Source organism: Carcharhinus amblyrhynchos, chromosome 4, assembly GCF_965287045.1.
Source record: "Carcharhinus amblyrhynchos chromosome 4, sCarAmb.v2.hapA, whole genome shotgun sequence".
NCBI classification, from domain to species: Eukaryota; Metazoa; Chordata; class Chondrichthyes; order Carcharhiniformes; family Carcharhinidae; genus Carcharhinus; species Carcharhinus amblyrhynchos.
Genome location: NC_137327.1, coordinates 63,724,828 through 63,745,569, shown reverse-complemented (window position 1 = coordinate 63,745,569; position 20,742 = coordinate 63,724,828). Strand labels below are relative to the sequence as shown.

The window sequence follows — 20,742 nt, the reverse complement described above, 5'->3', positions numbered from 1 at the left end:
GAAAATATTTTGACCCCAACTACATTTTGTGGCAGAGAATTCCATAAATTCACCACCATCTGAGTGAAGAAATTTCTCCTCACCTCAGTTGTAAAAGGTTTACCCCTTATCCTCAAACTATGAACCCTTGTTCTGTTCTCCCACCATTGGGAACATTCTTCCTGAATCTACCCTGTCTCACCCTGTTAAAACTTTATAAGTTTCTATGAGATCCCATCTCACTCTTCTAAACTTCAGTGAATATAATCCTAACCTACTTAATCTCTCTTCATATGACAGACCTGCCCTCTCAGGAATCAGCTTGGTAAACCTTCAGAGTATTCCATCTATATCAAGGACATCCTTGCTCAGATAAGGTCTGCATACAATACCTCACATGCAGCCTCACCAATGCCCTATACAATTACAGCAAAACATCACTGCCACAGAATGTAGTTGGAGTCAAAATATTTTCTGATTTCAAGAAAAATTTAGATATAGCTCTTGGAGCGAAAGGGATCAAAGGATATGAGATACTGAATTTGATGATCAGGCATGATCAAAATGAATGGTGGAGCAGGGTCCAACGGCTGAATGGCTTACTTCTGCTTATAGTTTCCATGTTTCTATGTTCATGGGACATGGGCATCACTAGCTGGCCAGCATTTATTGCCCGTTCCTTGGAGGGTAGTTGAGAGTCAACCACATTATTGTGCCTCTGGAGTCACATATATGACCAAGCTAGGTAAAGACGTCAGATTTCCTTCCCTAAAGGGCATTAGTGAACCAGATGCATTTTTCTGACAATCACCAAGGGTTTCATGGTCATTAGTGGATTCTTAATTCCAGATTATTTTTATTGAATTCAAATTCCATCTTCTGCCGTGTGGGATACAAACCCAATTCCCCAGAACTGTAGGCCATTGACTCCCTTGACTGAAGGCTCTGTCAGTGTAGAAAAGTAAGGACTGACCTGATTAAGATCTATCTTTAAGATGATGGAAGGGTTGACACAGTGAAAATGTTTTTCCTTGTTGGGACACTAGAATAGCAGCTAGAAATAGAAGGTAGACAGTCATAAACGTGGCAGGTACTCAAGAGAAACATTCTTTTCTAGACAATACTTAGAATGTGAAACTTGCTACCACACAGAAAGGTCAAGGTGAATAGCATCAATGCATTTGAAGGGAAATCCAGAAAAGTAATGGAGAAGAAAGGGTTAGATTCAATTTTAACTCCTTGGGTAAATCGGATCTTGAGTTTGCTATCTAGAATTAAACATGGACAATGAATCTTGGTGTTTTATATCTGGTGCGGACTCCTGCCAGGGTGCAAAACATCCCTATATCTATATTCAAATCCTCTCACTATGAAGTCCAACATATTATTTGCCATCTTTACTGCCGACTGTACCTGCATGCTTACTTTCAACAAATGATGCACGAGGACTCCAAGGTCTCGTTGAGTAACCACCTGTCTCAATTTACACCCATTCAAATAATAATCTGCCTTCCTAATATTGCTACCATATTCCCCCACCACCAACTACAACTGCAATTCTTCAAGTTACTGAGGAGGTAGCAAGTTATTGAACCATAGGTGGCATCATAGCACAGTCTTCTCCCACCTTCCCTTCCCAAGTAAAGAATCCATGACTGGCAACCAGGAGCAGAAACACAGCTTAATTGAGTTCAGTTTCTAGTCACTGCAGGTTGAGACAAAGCATGGCACACTAAACATTGCCCTGGTTAAAGCTCACTCAGAGCAGACTGATGCTTGGAGCTAGGACCTTCCAGTTGATGGAGAGTTTGCTGTGACCTCTGTAATCCTGAGGGAGACAGCAGGAATGTCACCATCATACCCAGGTTCTCCTCCAAGTCACAAACCATCCCAATGGTACATCACCATTCCCTCATCACCAAATCCTGGAATTCTGTACCCAGCAGCATTGTGGGTGGACATTTCCCATGCGGATTACAAGAGTTCTTTCAATAGACAATAAAAAAAAGCTGTTCAGTGAAATTGGGATATTACTAGCTATATTTTGAACATGAAGGAAGAAAGATGAACTATTGCCTTCATCTCAGGATGTGCTAAAGCTGGTTCCAGCTGAGGAAGTAGTTCTGAAATGTAGTCATTGCTCTGTTGTAGAGAAGGCCGTGATAATTTGTCTCCCACAGACAGCAACATCATAACAAGAGACAAATATTAGTTTGGATATTGAGAAGGATCCCCTACTCTTCAAAATGTTGCCATGAGATCCTTTGTAATTGCCTGAGAAGGCAGAAGGGTCTCAATTAATGTTTGGTCTGAAATATGGATAATAGGGTGCAAATAATATTCCAGGAGTAGTGCCCCTTTAAGTCAGGGCAGTGAGACACTGTATTCAGGTCAACTTAGCATTAGCTGGGGGCACTAGGATTAATTTACTCAGTGGGGCTCATTTACAAAATTTGAGTAATGAACTAGTTCTAATGAATTTACTTTCTCTCGAGGATCTTATTAACACATTAATCAGATGCTGAGTATGATGGAGGGAGTTAAGAATGAACGAGCACCCCTTCAGGCTACCTTTGTCCTGGAATTGGTGAAATATGAACATCATTGTTAATTTTATGATTGCCCCATAATCCAAGCTCTCAGAGTGAATGAATGTGGAAGAAAATCTCCTTTGTCAGACATACTCACTTTCACTCAGCACAACTCAAATTGCCCTCACTCAGCAGCTCTGTCTCCAATGCCTAGGTCTGTTCCAGTTACAATAAAGGCTCAGGCATTGAGCAATTGAGCAAGTTTCTCTCATTCAGCCTCGCTCTAAATTATAAATTCATACATAAATCAGCTAAGTACATGCGTGAAACCTTGCCGGCATTTGAAGCCATCTGTAGGTTCTGAGGATTTATCTTCTTCTTTCTGCAGTTGATTAATGTGCAGATTCCTCGCTGAGGCTTCTGCATGTTCACTGACATTAACATAGAACAATGGGAAAAGCAGCCTGAGAGACTGAGTGTCAACATTAACCCATCTTTCTCTCATTGAAGTTAGTGACTAACCTGCTGCAGATTTGACTCCCTATTCTCCTGTTAGCAAAAGGCATCCTAAGATACTCTTGGAATTTAGCTGGATTATTGTTTAGCAAAGAGCAAAAGGCTCTTTAGCAAGGAGCATTCACCCTCCCTGCCACTATAAGAGGTTGAAATGCCAATCGCATATCTGGCACTGATGCCCTCCCATCCTGTCTTTAAAAGGTTGGGGAGTGGACAAAAATCATGATTGCCAGCCATGAACTTGGGGATTCTGCGCAACTGCACTCCCTGCCCCTGCCAAACACTCCCACCCCGTCCACCCTGATCCATAAAATGTTTTGGGGACTGGGTATGTAATTCAAGCAGTCAATGGCATCTCCTTGGGAAAATGGATTTCCATTTGAGAGTCTCCCCCTGCCCTATACAATGGAAAACTCAGAGTTACTAACACTCCAGTGGTGCTTCAATAGGGGTGGTCATTCTTAAGTTGGTGCAAATTGAGGAAAATTCACCCTCAAATATCAAAACATCAAAATATTACAGAGTAAGGATCTGATTAGCTGGCCTCAGTTAAGCTCTTTGATTAGACTGAGAATGTGTGTTATTGATCAATCTCCAGCTCCCTCTACCTGATGGCAGATTTGTAGAGTTTTCATGATTAACAAAGATAAATCTTCATCAGCTCTTTCAAATGGACAGCATAGAGATAGGGAGTCGCATTCAAAGATTAATTTTAAAGCCACATCTTTAAAAACCCAAACAGAAGGCCTCATTGTATTTCTGATCCCCACTGTGGCCCACATGCTTGCTTCAGAGAGACCCTATATCAAACAACACTTCCTTCAATTTCCAGAGAAATGGCTCAAAATGACAGTTCATAAATAAGCAAGACAGTGTTGGTGCTGAAGTAGCCAAGAACTACATTCAGTGAGAGAGAGAGAGGGAATGAAAATGTGAGACACAGGGAATGAGAGTGTCTGTGAGAGAGAGGGAAAGAGAAAGAGAGACAGATATAGCAAGAGAGAATGAGAGAGAAAATGGGAATGACTGAGACAGGGAACGAGTAAATGAGAGAGAGAGAGAGCAAGAGAGAGAGTGAATGAGAGAGAGAGAATGCGAGACAGAATGGGAATGAATGAGACAGGGAACAAGAGAGAGAGCAAGAGAGAGAGTGAATGAGAGAGAGAGAATGAGAGAGAGAGGGAGAGAGAGCAAGAGAGAGAGGGTGAGGGAACAAGAGTGAGAATAGAGAACAAGATTGAGTGAAAAAGAATGAGGAAGAGAGAGAAAGCAAGAGAGGGAGGATGAGGAAACAGGAATGAGAGAGCAAGTGCGAGAGTGAGAGGAGGACATCCAGGCTGAGTTTTCCCAGACCCATACAGAGAGGTGTGGAACAGCTAAATATCCGTTGACTTTCAGCGGAATGGGACAGTCCTGCTAGTAGATGGAGTCTGAACTCCCATCCCCAGTTTCATCTCCCAGGCGACAGTGATGCAGAGTGATGGAACTGTCCTCAAATGTGTTACAGAAACATACCAGATTACAATCACACACTGACTATTTTGAATCTCAGGTGTGGGAGCACTCCCCAGTGCTAGATCCCCCTGGGAAACTCACCTTCTTGGTGTAGTCCATAGCTTTTAGAATTGAAAGGTTCAGGGTCTCCAGGCAGGCAAGAACATCCTCATAATCCCCCATGTGGGAGGCAAAATAATCTAGGGAGAGGAAAAGCAGAACACCAGTTATTATTGCTCCGATCTTCAATCCAGAAACAGAAATGGCTCCCTTCCTCCAACCTCCCTTCAACCTACCATTGCCCTCAACCCACCATCAGTCCCACCCCACTTATCCCACCCACTCCATGACCAATTGCCACATCTTCATCGGCAGAGCTCTTATATTCTTCATCATTACTGAAGGAGACCGACTCCCAATTTTTATTTGATTTGATTTATTATTGTCACACATATTAACATACAGTGAAAAGTATTGTTTCCCGCATGCTATACCGACAAAACATACCATTCACAAAGAAAGAAATGAGAGAGTCAGAATGTAGTGTTACAGTCATAGCTAGGGTGTAGAGAAAGATCAACTTAATGCAAGGTAAGTCCATTCAAAAATCTGACAGCAGCAAGGAAGAAGCTGTTCTTGAGTCGGTTGATACGTGACCTCAGACTTTTGTAACTTTTTCCCGAAGGAAGAAGGTGGAAAAGAGAATGTCCAAGTTGTGTGGGGTCCTTAATCATGCTGGCTGCTTTGCCAAGACAGTGGGAAGTGTACACAGAGTCAATGGATGGGAGGCTGGTTTGCATGGTGGATTGGACTATATTCATGACCTTTTGTAGTTCCTTGTGTTCTTGGGCAAAGCAGGAGCCATACCAAGCTGTGATACAACTAGAAAGAATGCTCTCTATGGTGCATCTGTAAAAGTTGGTGAGAGTCGTAGCTGACATGCCAAACTTCCTTAGTCATCTGACAAAGTAGAGGCATTGGTGGGCTTTCTTAACTATAGTGTTGCTATGTGGGGAACCAAGACAGGTTGTTGGTGATCTGAACACCTAAAAACTTGAAGCTCTCAAACCTTTCTACATTGTCCCTACTGATGTAGACAGGGGCATGTTCTCCTTTACACTTTCTGAAGTCGATGACAATCTTCTTCATTTTGTTGACATTGAAGGAGAGATTATTGTTGCCACACCCGTTCACCAGATTCTCTATCTCATTCCTGTACTCTGCCTCCTCACTGTTTGAGACCTGACCTACTACAGTGGTATCGTCAGCAAACCTGAAAATTGAATTGAAGGGGAATTTGGCCACACAGTCATGAGTGTATAAGGAGTATAGTAGGGAGCTGAGAACACAGCCTTGTGGGGCACCAGTGTTGAGGATGATCGTGGAGGGGGTGTTGTTGCCTATGGTTCCAACCGTCATGTTGCAGACACAAGCAGCCTGATTTTGAAAAACTGGGCTAGTTAAGGTCAAGGAGTGGCTCAGTTAAGGTCAGAGGGTGGTCTCCCAATGCTGAAGAGTCATCTGGGTGACATATCACCAGCTTTGTGGAGTGGGAGCCATAGATTATTAATGGAGAGAGAGGAAGAGAGAGAGAAGGGGAAATGGAGTGGAGAGAAAGGGATAGCGGGGTATGGAGAGAGGTGGGAGTGGGGTGGGGAGTGGGGTGGGAAGGGGGGCAGGATGGGGAGGGGGGGGCAGGGTGGGAAGAGGGGGTGGGGTGGGGAGAGAGAAGGGCGCAGGCAGAGGGAGGGGGCGGAGTGGAGAGAGAGAGGGGAGCAGGGTGGGGAGTGGAGCGGTGGGTGCAGGGACAACAGGGCAAGTAGGGTAGGTGGGTTGGGGAAAGGGAGGGGGCAGACTGGGGAGAGGAAGAGCGGGATGGGGAGAGAAGGAGCGGGGTGGGAGAGCAGGGGAAGAGTGTGGCAAGGGGGGTGGGATGAGGAGAGAGGAGGAGCATGGCAGAGAGAGGGGGTCGCGAAGTGGGAAGAGAGGGAGAAGGGTGGGAAGAGAGAGGGAGCAGGGTGGGGAGAGAGAGGGAGTGGGTTGTGGTGAGAAGGGGAATGGGGTGGGGAAAGAGGGGGAGCAGGGGAGAGAAAAGGAGAGGAGAGAGAAAGGGGGAGTGAGCAGGGAGGGGAAGCAAGAGGGGGAGCAGGGTGGAGAGGGGGAGCAGAGTAGGGAGAGAGAGCTTGGTGGATGGAGGGGGGACTGGGCAGGGTGGGGGACAGGGTGGTGTAGGGAGGGGGTGCAGGTTGAGAGGAGAGTGGTATGGGGAGAGGGGTATGGGTGGGGAGAGGGGGATGGCAGGATGGGAAGAGAAGGGGAGCGGGCTGAGGAAAGAGTGATGGAGAGGGAGAGGGGATTGTGCAGAGAAGGGGATGAGGAGAGAGGAGAGGGTGGAGAGAGGAGAAGGTAGAGAGAGGAGAGGGTGGATAGAGGGGATGGTGGATAGAGAGGACGGTGGATAGAGGGGACGGTGGATAGATGGGACAGTGGATTGAGGGGGCAGTGGATAGAGGAGAGGTGGAAAGTGAGAGGGAGCATTGAGAAAGAGGTATTGAGAGAGATGGAGGGTGGAGAGAGGATGTGGAGAAAGGGGTGGAGAGAGAGGGGAGTGGAAAGAGAGAGGGGGGTGGAAAGAGAGGGATAGGGGTGTGCAGATTGAAAAAGGAGAGAGAGAGAGAGAGAAGGGGTGGACAGTGAAGGAGGAGAAAGAGAGAAAGGGGGTGAGAGCCAATGGGGGAGAGAGAAGGATGGAGGGATTGAGAGAGGTTGTAAGGGGGGCTTCCTGAGCGACTGAGCTTCTTGAGGGACTGAGTTTACTGAGGGTTAAGGGAGTGAGCCTACTGAAGGTTAAGGGAGTGAGTTTACTGAGGGTTAAGGGAGTGAGCTTACTGAGTGTGATGAGCTGAGCTGTGGCTTTGATGTTAACTTTGGCCCCTGGGTTCACTGAAATGTTCCTATTAGGTTTGATTTTGAAGCTCTTGGCAGTGAGGTTTGTAAACTTGTATCAAATCTTGCTTACATCTCATTCGGAGGACAGATCTCCAAACTTCAATACTTTCTCTATTATTTCCCGGGCTGATTTTGTTCTTTGTTCTTTGTATAACAAAAGAACATTGAGGCAGTGTGAAGGAACAGGAAGGATTTACTCAAATGATACTGGAACTTGGAGTTATACTGATTGAACTGGCCGGGACTCCCCTCTCTCTGGAAAAGGGCTGGCTGCGGGCTGATCTTTGCAGAATGTGTCAGGGTTTGTGATGATAGTCAGAATTCTACCACCTTGTCAATGGCAGTGATTGCCTGAGCGCTAAATTTTCCATTTTCACTGGCAGTGGGAGCAGGGCATGCGAGACCAGATAATTCCAGTCAATTTTTCCACTAATAAACAAAAGTAGAAGTAGGGCCATAACTTTCAAATAATTGCTAAGAAATATAGTAGGGAATTGAGGAGAAACTTCTTTAGCTAAAAAGTGGTAGGCATGTGAAGCTTGCCATTGGGAATTATTGAAGCGAAGAAGATGGATTCACTTAGAGGAAAGTGGTAAAGTACTGAGGGAGAACGGAAGAGAAGGATGTTGATAGGGTTCAATGGATGGAGTAAATTGAGAGGAGCATCAACACAGGTAGGCTGTTTCTGTACTGTAAAAATACAACAGACTGCTGTTATCACGTGTTACAGTAAGTACTAGGCTGGCTAATCAATCACAAGAGCAGGTTGTGAGAAAGATCATTTCTCAAATTATTCTGCAAAATGTATTTTTTTAAATAAAGGACTGCAGAGCTTTGAAACCTCACTTCTGGGTAGATGTCAACTCTCCAATTTAGCTGTTCCAATTCAATGCTGGGGTTTACAGAAAATGGTAAGTGAGAGAGTAAGTCAGGAGAGGAAGATCCCATTCCTGACAGAGCCAGGTCTGAATACAAAGCCCTTCTCCTGTTGACTCTCTGACTGAGGTCTGAGGTTAGTTGTGGAAGCTCACTGCTAAATTCATTAGTTCACCCAGCATGGGCTGGAGATTGAGTGTGACACCTTGGGCTCCATTTTACCATTGCGTCATGCCCGTTTTCGGGCGCAAAAACGTGGTAAAGTCAGATGTGAGGCCATTAACATGATCCATGCCCATGTCCTCGCAGATGGCCACTTTACTGAGGCCCGGGAATGGCTGTGATCCAATCCGCAGCCTGAAATGGGCGCAATGGTGATTTCAATGCATTTAAATTGAATTAATGAACTGCCCGCCCAACTTCATCATCATTTCCCCCTTTACCACCACATTCGCCGATCTGGAATCGCACCAAAATGAACCTGCTGAATAAAAATCTGAACTGGGTGCTCCAGCTGCTGAAGAGGCAAGTTCAGAGCTCCCAACGGTTTTCTGACTCTGATCGGTTGGGGGGCGGAGGGGGGGGGTGGTGCCAGATCATTCTTTGGTTGGGGGGGATTGGGGGGGGAGGGGGGCCAGATTATTGTCTGGTTGAGTGGGGGACGGCTGATTGTTGTCTGGTGGTGGGGCAGGAGTGAGGCTAGATCATTGTCTGGATGGGGGTGGGGGGAGTGAGGCCAGATCATTCTCTAGTGAGTGGGGAAGGTGGGGGGGGGGGTGCGGTGGGGGAGGTGGGCCAGATCATTCTCTAGTGAGTGGGGAAGGTGGGGGGGGGGGGTGCGGTGGGGGGAGGTGGGCCAGATCATTCTCTAGTGAGTGGGGAAGGTGGGGGGGGGGGGGTGCGGTGGGGGGAGGTGGGCCAGATCATTCTCTAGTGAGTGGGGAAGGTGGGGGGGGGGGTGCGGTGGGGGGAGGTGGGCCAGATCATTCTCTAGTGAGTGGGGAAGGTGGGGGGGGGGGTGCGGTGGGGGGAGGTGGGCCAGATCATTCTCTAGTGAGTGGGGAAGGTGGGGGGGGGTGCGGTGGGGGGAGGTGGGCCAGATCATTCTCTAGTGAGTGGGGAAGTTGGGGGGGGGGGAGTGCGGTGGGGGGAGGTGGGCCAGATCATTCTCTAGTGAGTGGGGAAGGTGGGGGGAGGTGCGGTGGGGGAGGTGAGGCCAGATCATTCTCTAGTGAGTGGGGAAGTTGGGGGGGGGGGAGTGCGGTGGGGGAGGTGGGCCAGGTCATTCTCTAGTGAGTGGGGAAGGTGGTGGGGGGGGAGGGGGTGCGGTGGGGGGAGGTGGGCCAGATCATTCTCTTGTGAGTGGGGAAGTTGGAGGGGGGGAAGTGCGGTGGGGGAGGTGGGCCAGATCATTCTCTGGTGAGGGGATGAGGAGGGAGGAGGAGGCAGATCAGATGTTCCTCCTCTGGGAGGGTTGGGGGCAGTGAGGATAGATCATTCTTGGGAGCAGGGGTGCGAGGGGAGGAGGGAGGCTAGATAATCCTTTGGGAAGAGGAGGGGGAATGAGGACAGACCATCCTCTGGGGGGCAGGAGGTAGAGAGGCCAGATCATTCTCTGGTGGGGGGGAGAGGCACAATCACTCACTGGTAGTGGGGTGGGGGGGCTGGGGGGACGGGGGGGGTAGGGACCCACTGTCACTCTGAGGGTGATCGGTGGGGTGAAGGGGGGGGCGGTTGGAGGTTAAAGGGAACAGTGACGTCTGTAGGTGCCATCCGCTTTCTGTGGCCCAGTAGCAATCTGACATGGGCGTGCTTCTTCAAAATTTTTTTTCTAACTGCGCATGTGCAGTTCAGAGCTCCGATCGTTTCGGGTGCACTAAGCCCCACCCACAGCGCAAATGGGACCTGCAATTTCTTTTTCAGACAAAGTGCATATGGGGGCGCCTGAAAGCAGATTTCCAAGTCAGATCTGAATTGCGCCCAGATTCAGCACTTAGAATAAAAATGGTAAAATCAGGCCCCTTGTGTAGCTCAACACTGAGCAGAGAATTAACCAGTTACAATTCAGTGATGCAGTAAATGCAGTTGAAAGAAGTGGCAGGGATGGCATTTCTGTTCAGTATGATTGATATGTGTTGTAAACCCAACTTGCAGCAATTCCCTGGCGCAACCTCCCACAGACTAGCATCTCCTTTTCTAATATTTCACCTAGCTTCCTCATACCAGGAAGCTTGTCAATTGAAAAGGTGTTGTGGCAATCCCAGAATCCCCTCAATTGGAACCATGTGAGCAATGGAAGGAGACAGTAAACAGGAGCAAGAACATGCCTGGAAGGCGAAAGAAGGGTAAAAAAGAATGCTGAACAAACTTTGCCATTCCCTTTGGCAGCATAGGTGACAAAACTATACAATAGTAACAACTTTAATCAGAGAATAGCATGGAATAGAATTCCTACAGTACAGAAAGAGGCCATTTGCCCCATCGAGTCTGCACCTACCACAATCCCACCCAGGCCCTACCCCCATATCGCTACATATTTACCCACTAATCCCTCCAACCTACGCATCTCAGGACACTAAGGGAAATTTTTTTAGCGTGGCCAATCAATCTAACCCACACATCCTTGGCAATAAATTTCCACATCGGCACACACTGGGAGTGAGACCCAACAAAGTCACCCATCCACCACACTGAGGTCTTGAAGACCTGGTCAGGTTGTTTGCAAAGCAGTGGAAGAGAAGGCAATTGGCCAACTTACCACACAACTCCTTGGTGTCCACATGACTGCAGCGAACAACAAAGGAGATAGAAGACAGACAGAAAAATCAGACAGGAGGGAGAAAGGCACTTTATTACTTCAAGAATGACAAGCAAACTTTCAGTTCGACACAACCGAATATCAGAATGGATTTTGGACTCAAATACCAAAAGTGAAAGATTACAGTCAATCCTCAACAGGCAATTCCTTTCCCAATTCCTAATCCTTCCCTCTTCTGCTGTCTCTGTTTGGATTGTGCAGTGAAAAGGCCAAAGTTTAACAGGCTTATAAAACAGGCCAGATTGCTAACTACTCCAGAGCCATCCAGCTCAATGTATAAATATGTACAGTCTCTTTCAAGTCGTTACCATAGTGACAGTGCTATTTTAAGCAATCAGTTACTGTACGAAGCAAACCTGATGTTCTGCAGTAGCATCAGCCTGGGTTTTAAAAGAGGACTTCAAAGGTCCTTGCCCAGCAGGCATCAAAATATTTATCACAAGTGTACCATTCTGTTTAAACTATCGAGGCCTAAAACTCAGATCACGCTGGAATCCTGGTGTGATCCTGGGCAGGAGTGTTGCACATTAGTCCATTGGACCCAGTGAACTGATGTTACCCACCGTGGACCAGGAGGAAGGTGCAGCACAGTCCCAGCTCAGAATGAGATCAGGAAAAGGAAAAATAATTGTTGACCGACAGTTACCTGTGGATTTGGCAAGGACCCAGGAAAGAGCTCCTGCTCCTTCTCGCTCCAGTATCTTTAGCACAGAAACCGAGTGACCCTCCCAATGAAGTATTGAGGGAGCACTGTCAGATGTCAGACGTCAGATGTGTTGTCTCTTGGTTGACATATTAAACCTTCATTCTCAGCTGGGAGCAAAGTATCTCTGAGCACGACTTTGTAGTCAAGCAGGGGTGCTGTCCTTATAACCTGGTCAATATTTATCCCTCAATCAACATCAATAAAACAGACGAGTAGGGGATGATCACATTGCTTATTCTGGGATGTCGCAGTGCCCAAACTGGCTACAGTAATTGGGAACACGTTGGGAAACTCTTGAATCTGGGATAGGAACACGTCTTTCTTTCTTGGGAAAGATTCTTCTGGAAGATACTAAAGGTTAAGGTTGGGTAAAAATAACAACTGATTAAAGTTTATTAGGTTCCAATTTTTTTTGGTACGGTTCCATTTATCCGCAATATTTAATTATAAATCAGCCAGGACTTGTAGAGTATATTTATATGCTGAGCGGGAGGGAGGGAAAGAGCTGTAAATTGAACTTACAAACAGAACAGAGTGTTCTATTTGAATCTGTGAATTCATAGTTCTGATAGTAACTCAGAGAGCAACCTTTAGAATGAGAATCAGGATTATACCAAAGTAGAAGGATTTTAATTCAATGCTCATTGATTTCTGAGTGAGATCAAACCTCCAAGGAATCAGGAGATTTCAGAGAATTGTGTGAGTGGACAGAAAATTGGCACACTCACATTCAGAAACCCAGAGAGAGTGACATATAGATGGAGAGAGCAAGAGAGGGACAGAATGGTGAAGGATTAGGAGGTACCCTCACAGAAAGACTGCAAAGGAATAAAGAAATTTGTCATCAAATTGGGACTGTCCTATCTCAGAATAGGTTACAGCACAGAGTTAGATACAGAGTAATGTTCCCCCTGAAAAACTACCACGACAGGTGCAGCATTGGGTCAGACATCGAGTTAAAATCTCTCTACACTGTCCCATCAAACAGTCCCAGGACAGGTACAGCACAGGGTTAGGTACGGAGCAAAGCTCACACTACAGTGACCTCATCAAATACTGCCAGGACAAATTCAGCACAGGTTTAGATACAGAGTAAATATTCTTTAACACTGTTCCCATCAAACACTCCCAGGGCTAGAGCAGCACAGGTTAGGAACAAAGTAAAGCTCCCTCTATACTGTTTCCATCAAACACTCCTCATTAAGCACAGGTTGAATACGAGATGAAGCTCCCTCTTCACGACCATATCAACATGGCTTAACCAAGCTCCCTTTTCAACTGATGGGGATATGTGTAAGATGCCGGCCACAATTTTACCTTCATGCACCCCCTCCTGGTTGATAGGCAAAGTGAGTCCATCAGACTGAGAGAAATGAGAAATCACGTTCGCGTCCAATTTCTAGCCTCTACCAGCACTGGATATCCGGCGAGATCAGCCTCACATCCAAAATGGGTGTGATGCTGACAATGCAAAACAGAATTTAAATGTTTCAAGTGAGCCCAGGATGCAATCGTCTGGACTGATTTGCTTCTGCAGCCTTGCCAGTGAAGTTCTACACTGGCAAGGATCACACACGTTCACCATCAATGGGGACCAGTCATAATGGCCTCACTAGTAGGACCGGAGATTATGGCCGCCTACCTGAGGGGGCGGGGGGGGTGCTTCTTGGCCAGTGCCGGACTGGTACTGCTAGCCTGGCACACTGACAGTGCCTGGGGAGTGGGGGGGGGAGGGCCTGGGGAGTACGGAATCTAAGGGGAGTACGGCAGGCCAACTGGGAGGGGAGGATGGATCCAGGAGGAGGTGAGAGGTGATCAGTCCGAGCAGGGATGTGGGGGAGTTGGTTTCAGAGTCCTGCGGTAGTGGTGGGGAGGAGGGGTGGGGGGTGCCAGAAATCAGTCACAAAAGCCAGCATTAGCAGGGAAGACTGTCACCGACAGCTGTGAGTTGAGCTTGCGCAATTGCGTCCTCTGCTGCTGTTTGCTGGCCTTCGGTGAGCATAGGCCTCACATCCTCCCCTTGCTGGTGAGAAACAGATTTGGCTTCATTTTTTGACAAACAGAATGAGGTAAGATTCAATTTTTAACTCGCCCCAAACAAACACCGTGATTCTCTCCTGTGTTCACACTCGTTTAGCACTTTGAATTTTTTTGGTAAGATTGTCCTGCTGTGTTTCAAACTTGTTAACTTCCATTCCCTGAATGTCTGCCAGGTAGTGCCATAAATGAACACCTCAGAGTCATTCTACGCAGAATAACCCCTTCTTTGATAGTTTATGTGCTGAACTGGAATCCTCATGTGAATGCTCACTGTATTCACTTGATGTGACAGTCAGCTTTGGGCTGGGTTCAGTTTGCTTGTGAGATGCATACTGGGCACAGGACATTAGTAGCTCAGAGCAGCCGCTGTCTTGTATCAAAGCTGAGAACTAATAGGATGTGGGTGGTGTGATTGTTGATTTGAACATACAACACTGCAGCATTGGTCACTGCTGTCATCTTCAGCCAGTCCTGGGTTCAATTGTCTTGGCACAGGTATGTCTGGAGTGGATAACGTTCAGAGTTCTGAAATATATTCTTCCGACTCATGAGTGCGGCTTTCTTTTCATTGGAAGATTGGAAACCTAGGGCTCAGAAGTGCGAGGCCTAAGCACAAAGACAATTCGATCATGATAGATGGTAATATGTAACTGCCATGGAGGCTGAGAGCATGCTGAGAGCATTTAGATGCTTTCAATTCATTCAATACATTCACAAGTGTTTCACCATGTTGTTATGGTTGTAATTCAGTGATAGTGGACAATTAGGCAACTAGCCAGAGCAGAAAGCCCAAAGTCCCCTTGCTCAGTGAAGGTGAAGCCCAGCATTATCAGTACACGTGACCAGTTTAATGCGATTGCAATTATCTTCAGCCAGGCATGGAAAATCCATCTCAGCTTCCTTTAGAGGGTCCCAGAGAAGTCAGTCTTTAGCCAATTGGATTTACTCCATCAGATAACAAGACAGGGCTGAAAATAATGCAGAAAAGGTTATTTTATTGAAGACTTGTTTCCAGTACAGATGTTCCAGTACAACTACACACTGCATCTACCTGACAATGAGGAACATTGCCCAGGTACGTCTGTGAAAAGATAAATTCCAAATCCAGTCCAGCAAATTACTATCCAACCTTTCTACTCTCAATTGTCAGCTAAGTGACAAAGGGTGCCATCAACAACTCGAGCAAATTGCACTTTTTGCAGCAATAATTCGCTCACCAATGCTCAGTTGGTGTTCTGCCAGACCTGATTATCATCTCTGTTGAAACATGCTGGTTCCCAGCAGCACAAATGTCAGTCTTCAGCTAATTTAGTTTACTCCATGTGATATCAATAAACAGCTGAAGGCAAAGGATACTGAAAAGGCTAAGGACTCGGACAATATTCCAGCAATAGTACTGAAGGCCTGTGCTCTAGAACTTGCCAAACCCCTGGCCGTACCAATCCAGCAAAGCTAAAACACTGGCATCTACCCGGCAATGTGGAAATTTGTCCAGATATGTCTTGTACTCAAGAAACAGGACAAACCCAACCCAGCCAATTACCACCCCTCAGTCTACTCTTGATCATCAGTAAAATGATGGAAAGGGTAATCAATAGAACTATCAAGAGGCACTTACTCAGCAATTACCTGCTCACGGGCTCTCAGTTTGAGTTCTGCTAGGGTCACTCAGCTCCTGACCTCATTACAGCCTTGGTTTAAACATGGACAAAAGAGTTGAATGCCAGAGGTGAGGTGAGAGTGACTGTCCTTGACCAAGTGTGGCAAGAAGGAACCCTGATTCACATTGACTCCAGTTTTCTGCAGACAGTGCGAATTAGGGGAAACCCATCCATTTGTTCGAGTCATACCTGGCACAAAGGAAGATGGTTGTGATGAATGGAGTTCCACCATCTCAGCTCCAGGACTTCACTTCAGGTGTTCCTCACGGTAGTGTCTTAGGTTCAACCATCTTCAGCTGCTTCATCACCTTCCTTCATCATAAGGTCAGAAGTGGGGATGTTCGCTGGTGACTGCACAATTCTGAGCACCATTCATGACTCCTCAGATACTGAAACAGTCCATGTCCAAATGCAGCAGGACCTGCACAATATCCAGGCTTGGGATGACAAGTAGCAAATAACATTCCTGCCATACAAACGCCAGGCAATGACTATCTCCAACAAGAGAGAAACTAACCATTCGTCCTTCACATTCAATGGCACTACCATAGTTGAATCCTGCATTATCAACATCCTGGGAGTTACCATTGACCAGAAACTGAACTGAACCAACCATATAAATACAACAGCAGGTCAGAGTCTAGGAATCCTGTGGCGAGTAATTCACTCCTTGACTCCCCAAAACCTATCCACCACCTACAAGGCTCAAGTCATGAGTGCAATGGAATACTTTCCATTTGCCTGGTTGAGCATAGCTCCAACACCCAAGAAGCTTGACAACATCCAGGACAAAGCAGCCCACTTGATTGACATCACATCCACTAGCTTAAACTTACTCCCTCTGCCAATGACATACAGTGGCAGCAATGTGTACCATCTATAAAATACACTGCAGCAGATTACCAGGGCTCCATCGACAACACATTCCAAATCCGCCAATTCTACCATCTAGAAAGGAAGGGCAACAGACACGTAGGGACACCGGTACCTGCAAGTTCCCTGCCAATCCACACAGCATTCTGACTCGGGAGCATACACCTTTCCATCATTGTCGCTGGGCTAAAATGCTGGAACTCCCTGCCTATCAGCATTGTAATTACACCTGCACCTCATGAACTGTAGCGATTCTTGAAGACAGCTCAACACCATCTTCTCTTGTTCTTCTAAGCCACACTCACATTCAAAAATGGATAAGTGTATTAAAAAAATGCAGCAACATCAAGTAACACAAAGAGAAATGATCTAAAAACTGTTTTAGTGATGAATACTGGTGTGGAAACCAAGGAGAATTTACCTCTTTGTTGAAACAGTTTGACGGGAACAATTGCACCCCCCCGCCCCGAGAGGGTAGAGGTTGAGGCCCCAATTGAATGTCTCACTCTCTCAGCATCTAAGTTATCGGTTTAGATTATGTGCTCAAGTCCCTAGAGTGGAACTATAAAGACACAAATCCTCTGACTCAGACAGAAGGGTGGCACACTCAGCCATGGCCTCAGGACCATCCACACAAGGTGTATTATCACTCCATTAAGCAATGTAGCTAAAAGCAGCATTTCAATAAATTGCACATACTAGAAAGTTCCCAGATAAATTTCTGTGCTGAACTAATTTATATCACAAGAATTCCACAGCTGGCTTCAGCATCCAGGGCTCGAGTGGAGGAGACTAACAGGAAATGTGTCAGGCCATCATTCCCCATATTGATCAGTAACGAACGGCCCGCATGAGGAAAGACAGGGATCAATGAGATAATGTTTCTATACAGGAAGAAGGAGCTTATATTGATAAAGTCTCAAGACAAATCAGAATTGGAATAGAGAGCTTACGGTGCTGGCTAGCGGCTCTGTGGTCAGGAGACCAAGGCTGTGATTGGATGTTAGCCCAGTGGTAGGAAAGAGGGTCTCCAGAAGCGCATCATAAATTTGTGTGGTTGAGGAAGTTGAGGCCGTGACTTTTGTCCGCTTGACAGATGATGCCCCACTTCATACAGCTGCCAGCCAATCAGGAGGCCAACAGCTCTTCAATTCTAAGATGGTCCTGCGCTGAGTAGTACAACATTAGGATTGCATTCAAACCCAACCAGGGATATTGCTGGACACCCCAAGTGATGGTAAGTAGGAAGTCTCAGGAGGGAATCAGGTAGGACCTAGTAAAGCTGGGGAAGGGAAGGGGAGAACCAGGATGTCTCGGGTGAGAAAAGTGAGGCTTTAACTATTGGCCATGCTGCATCGCATGAACCAGAACAACTGCTGGCAGAACATCAATGCTAGCCATTGATTGTCCACAAATAGTGCAACACGTGAACTCTTGACTGCACAAAATGCTATACCTAAACTGTCAATCACACACGGTGCTGCATCTGAACTGTCAAGCATACTTAGTGCTATAACTGAACTGTGAATCATACACTGTGCTACACCCAAACTGTCAATCCATACACAATGTTACATCCAAACTGTCAATCATACAAAGTGCAAGACCCAAATTGTCAATCACACATAATGCTGCATCTGAACTGTTAATTACATACATGGCTACACTCAAACAATCATTCACACACAGTGCTACACCCAAACTGTCAATCATACAGTGATACATTGAAGTGGCAATTATACACAATACTACACCCAAATTGTCAATCATAAGCAATTCTATTTGGGTGTAGTATTGTGTATAATTGCCACTTCAATGTATCACTGTATGATTGAGCTGTCAGTCACACACCATACTACTTGAACTGTCAATCACATGCAGTGTTGCACCTGAAATGTCAATCATACAGTGCTACACCTGAACTTTCAATCACACAAAGTGCTGCATCTGAACTGTCAATCATACACAGAGCTACACCTGAACTGTCAATTACACTCAATGCTACACATGAACTGTCAATCACACACTGTACGAGACTTGAACTGTCAGTTACATACAATGCTGCACCTGAACTATCATTCACACACAGTACTGCAATCGAAATATCAATCACACAAACTGCAACAACTGAATTGTTATTCACACTATTATTTGTGATGAAGAGCCTTTCCTTGGAGCTCAGATTTGTTGTATGCTGCTGTCAGCTGGGAATCAGATGAAATCCAAAAAAAAGAGGAGCTGAAATCCTTTGTGAGAATGACAAAGTTTTGTGAACTTTGTGATGGAGATTGAAGACATACATGCTGAATGGATCACTGAAACAATTCATAGAATCACAGAAGCCCTACAGAATCAGGAGGAGGCCATTCAGCCCATTGAGTCTGCATTGACAACAATCCCACCCTGCCTATCCCTGCAACCCCATATATTTACCCTATTAATTGCCCTAAACACTAAAGTCCAACTTACCATGGCTAATCCACTTAACCCACACATCTTTGGACTGTGGGAGGAAATTGGAGCACCCGTAGGAAACCCACACAGACAAAGACAGAACGTGCAAACTCCACACAGTGACCCCAGACTGGAATTGAATCTGTATCCGTGGCACCATGAGGCAGCAGTGATAATCACTGTGCTAGCGTGCTGCCCAATTCTTAGGGTCTGTTTTCCATCTGCCAATTAATGTGTAATTTTAAGTTTTAATTGACTATGATTTCACGTTTAACATATGTTGATTCTGGAATTTAAAGCATGAGTTGTTTGCTACATTAGTTTGCTTTGTTTGACCATCATATAGCCAAGCCCACATCAATAAAAGTAAAATTAAACCACAAACTTGTAGATTTATTCTTCTGGTGATCTTTCACATCCCTTTTCTTGGTAAATGTTGCTTGTCTGACTTCTCCCAAAATGCACTAGTGAAGTCATTCTGCCGCATCTACTGGATTTATTCTTCTGGTAAATAACTGGGATTTCAGGTTTACTCTTATCTAAAACAATGGCAAAGTTATGTTTCATTGCCAAGATTGTAACCAAATTGGGAGCTCTTTGTGGGACTTGGAATTCACAGATGGATACTGTAATAATATTGCCGAGGCCAGTCTTCCGACACCAATCATCTTTGTTTATAATGATATCTGAATGTTCTTCAACAGCTACAGAGTGCAAATCAGTTCCTAGGCTATCGACTGCTGACCTAAGTGGAACCAGCTGGTTTTAGTTACCCATGCTGCCCCTTTCCTATTGGGCAAGCCTCCACTTACTTAATAGAGAGCTCATATCTATAAGGCCCACGGGGAGATCTCTCAGGAAGAGCTATGACTGTTACACTATATTCTGCACTCTCTTATTTCCTTCTCTATGAACAGTATGCTCTATCTGTATCGTGCACAAGAAACAATACTTTTCACAGTATGCTAATACATGTGCCAATAATAAATCAAATCAAATCAAATATTGATGATCCCCATGGCCATCATGACAGATACAAATGCAGCAACTTGCTACAGTTTAAGCCAGAAGGATTTCACAATAAATCTCACTGTACCTATCAGGAAGCAGAATGATTTTGTCAATTGCTGAGTCTTTTCTTGAGAGGGAAGATAGACCCCTGAGTGAGTTGCAATAATTAAAAAGAAGTTACATTAATAGCATTACCAGCAAAGCTGAAGACTGAGTTAAAATAAGAGGCTAAAAAAGCAGAATTGGTGCAATCGCACAGCATTTTGAATGTGAAGAAAAGCTTAACCAAAATGCAGCACAGCTTGAGGTAGTTCGGATTCAACTGCCCATGAAGCAGCTTGAAATGGACAGTGAAATTAAACAGCTGGAATGCGAGGCAGCAAGAGAATGCAGAAACTTGCAATTGAATTGCAGAAAGAGAAGTTAACAAAGGAGGCAAGAGAACAAGAAACAGAGCTTTACAGAGAGTAAGAAATCAGACTGGATGCATTTGCAAAGTAACATGGTAAAAGGGTAACTGAAAGATCAGGCGATGAGTCCAACTTAGCATTTTGATGTAACAAAGAATCTTGGTGACCAAGTAGAGAAACATTTGAGCAAATGAATACAAAGCTAGCTGGGCCAGAGGTCAATTTGGCCTGAATTTTATGCTTCACCCTCGGCAGGTTCTGAAGTGATGGGGAGCATAAAGAAGCATGGGGGAGACACTTTCTACAAATTTGTCCACTGTGACCTGGATTCTAATTTACGATGGGGAGGGCAGAAAGTCTGCCATGCCTCAGTGGCCACTTTAGCACCTTTTCCCACCCAACCTCAATGTTTAAGTAGCCAGGT

General features: G+C 45.7%; 1 protein-coding gene across 1 annotated transcript in view; it reads right to left on the bottom strand.

Moving 5' to 3' along the window:
* The window catches only part of necab2 (N-terminal EF-hand calcium binding protein 2), a 165,326-nt gene that overhangs the window by 82,420 nt on the left and 62,164 nt on the right, over positions 1 to 20,742 (bottom strand). The window contains exons 4-5 of the mRNA XM_080187276.1: positions 11,104 to 11,129; positions 4,623 to 4,720 (exon numbers count right to left, since the gene is read on the bottom strand). Of these exons, the coding sequence (XP_080043402.1) occupies positions 4,623 to 4,720; positions 11,104 to 11,129 (124 nt within the window). The remainder of the gene's footprint in view (positions 1 to 4,622; positions 4,721 to 11,103; positions 11,130 to 20,742) is intronic.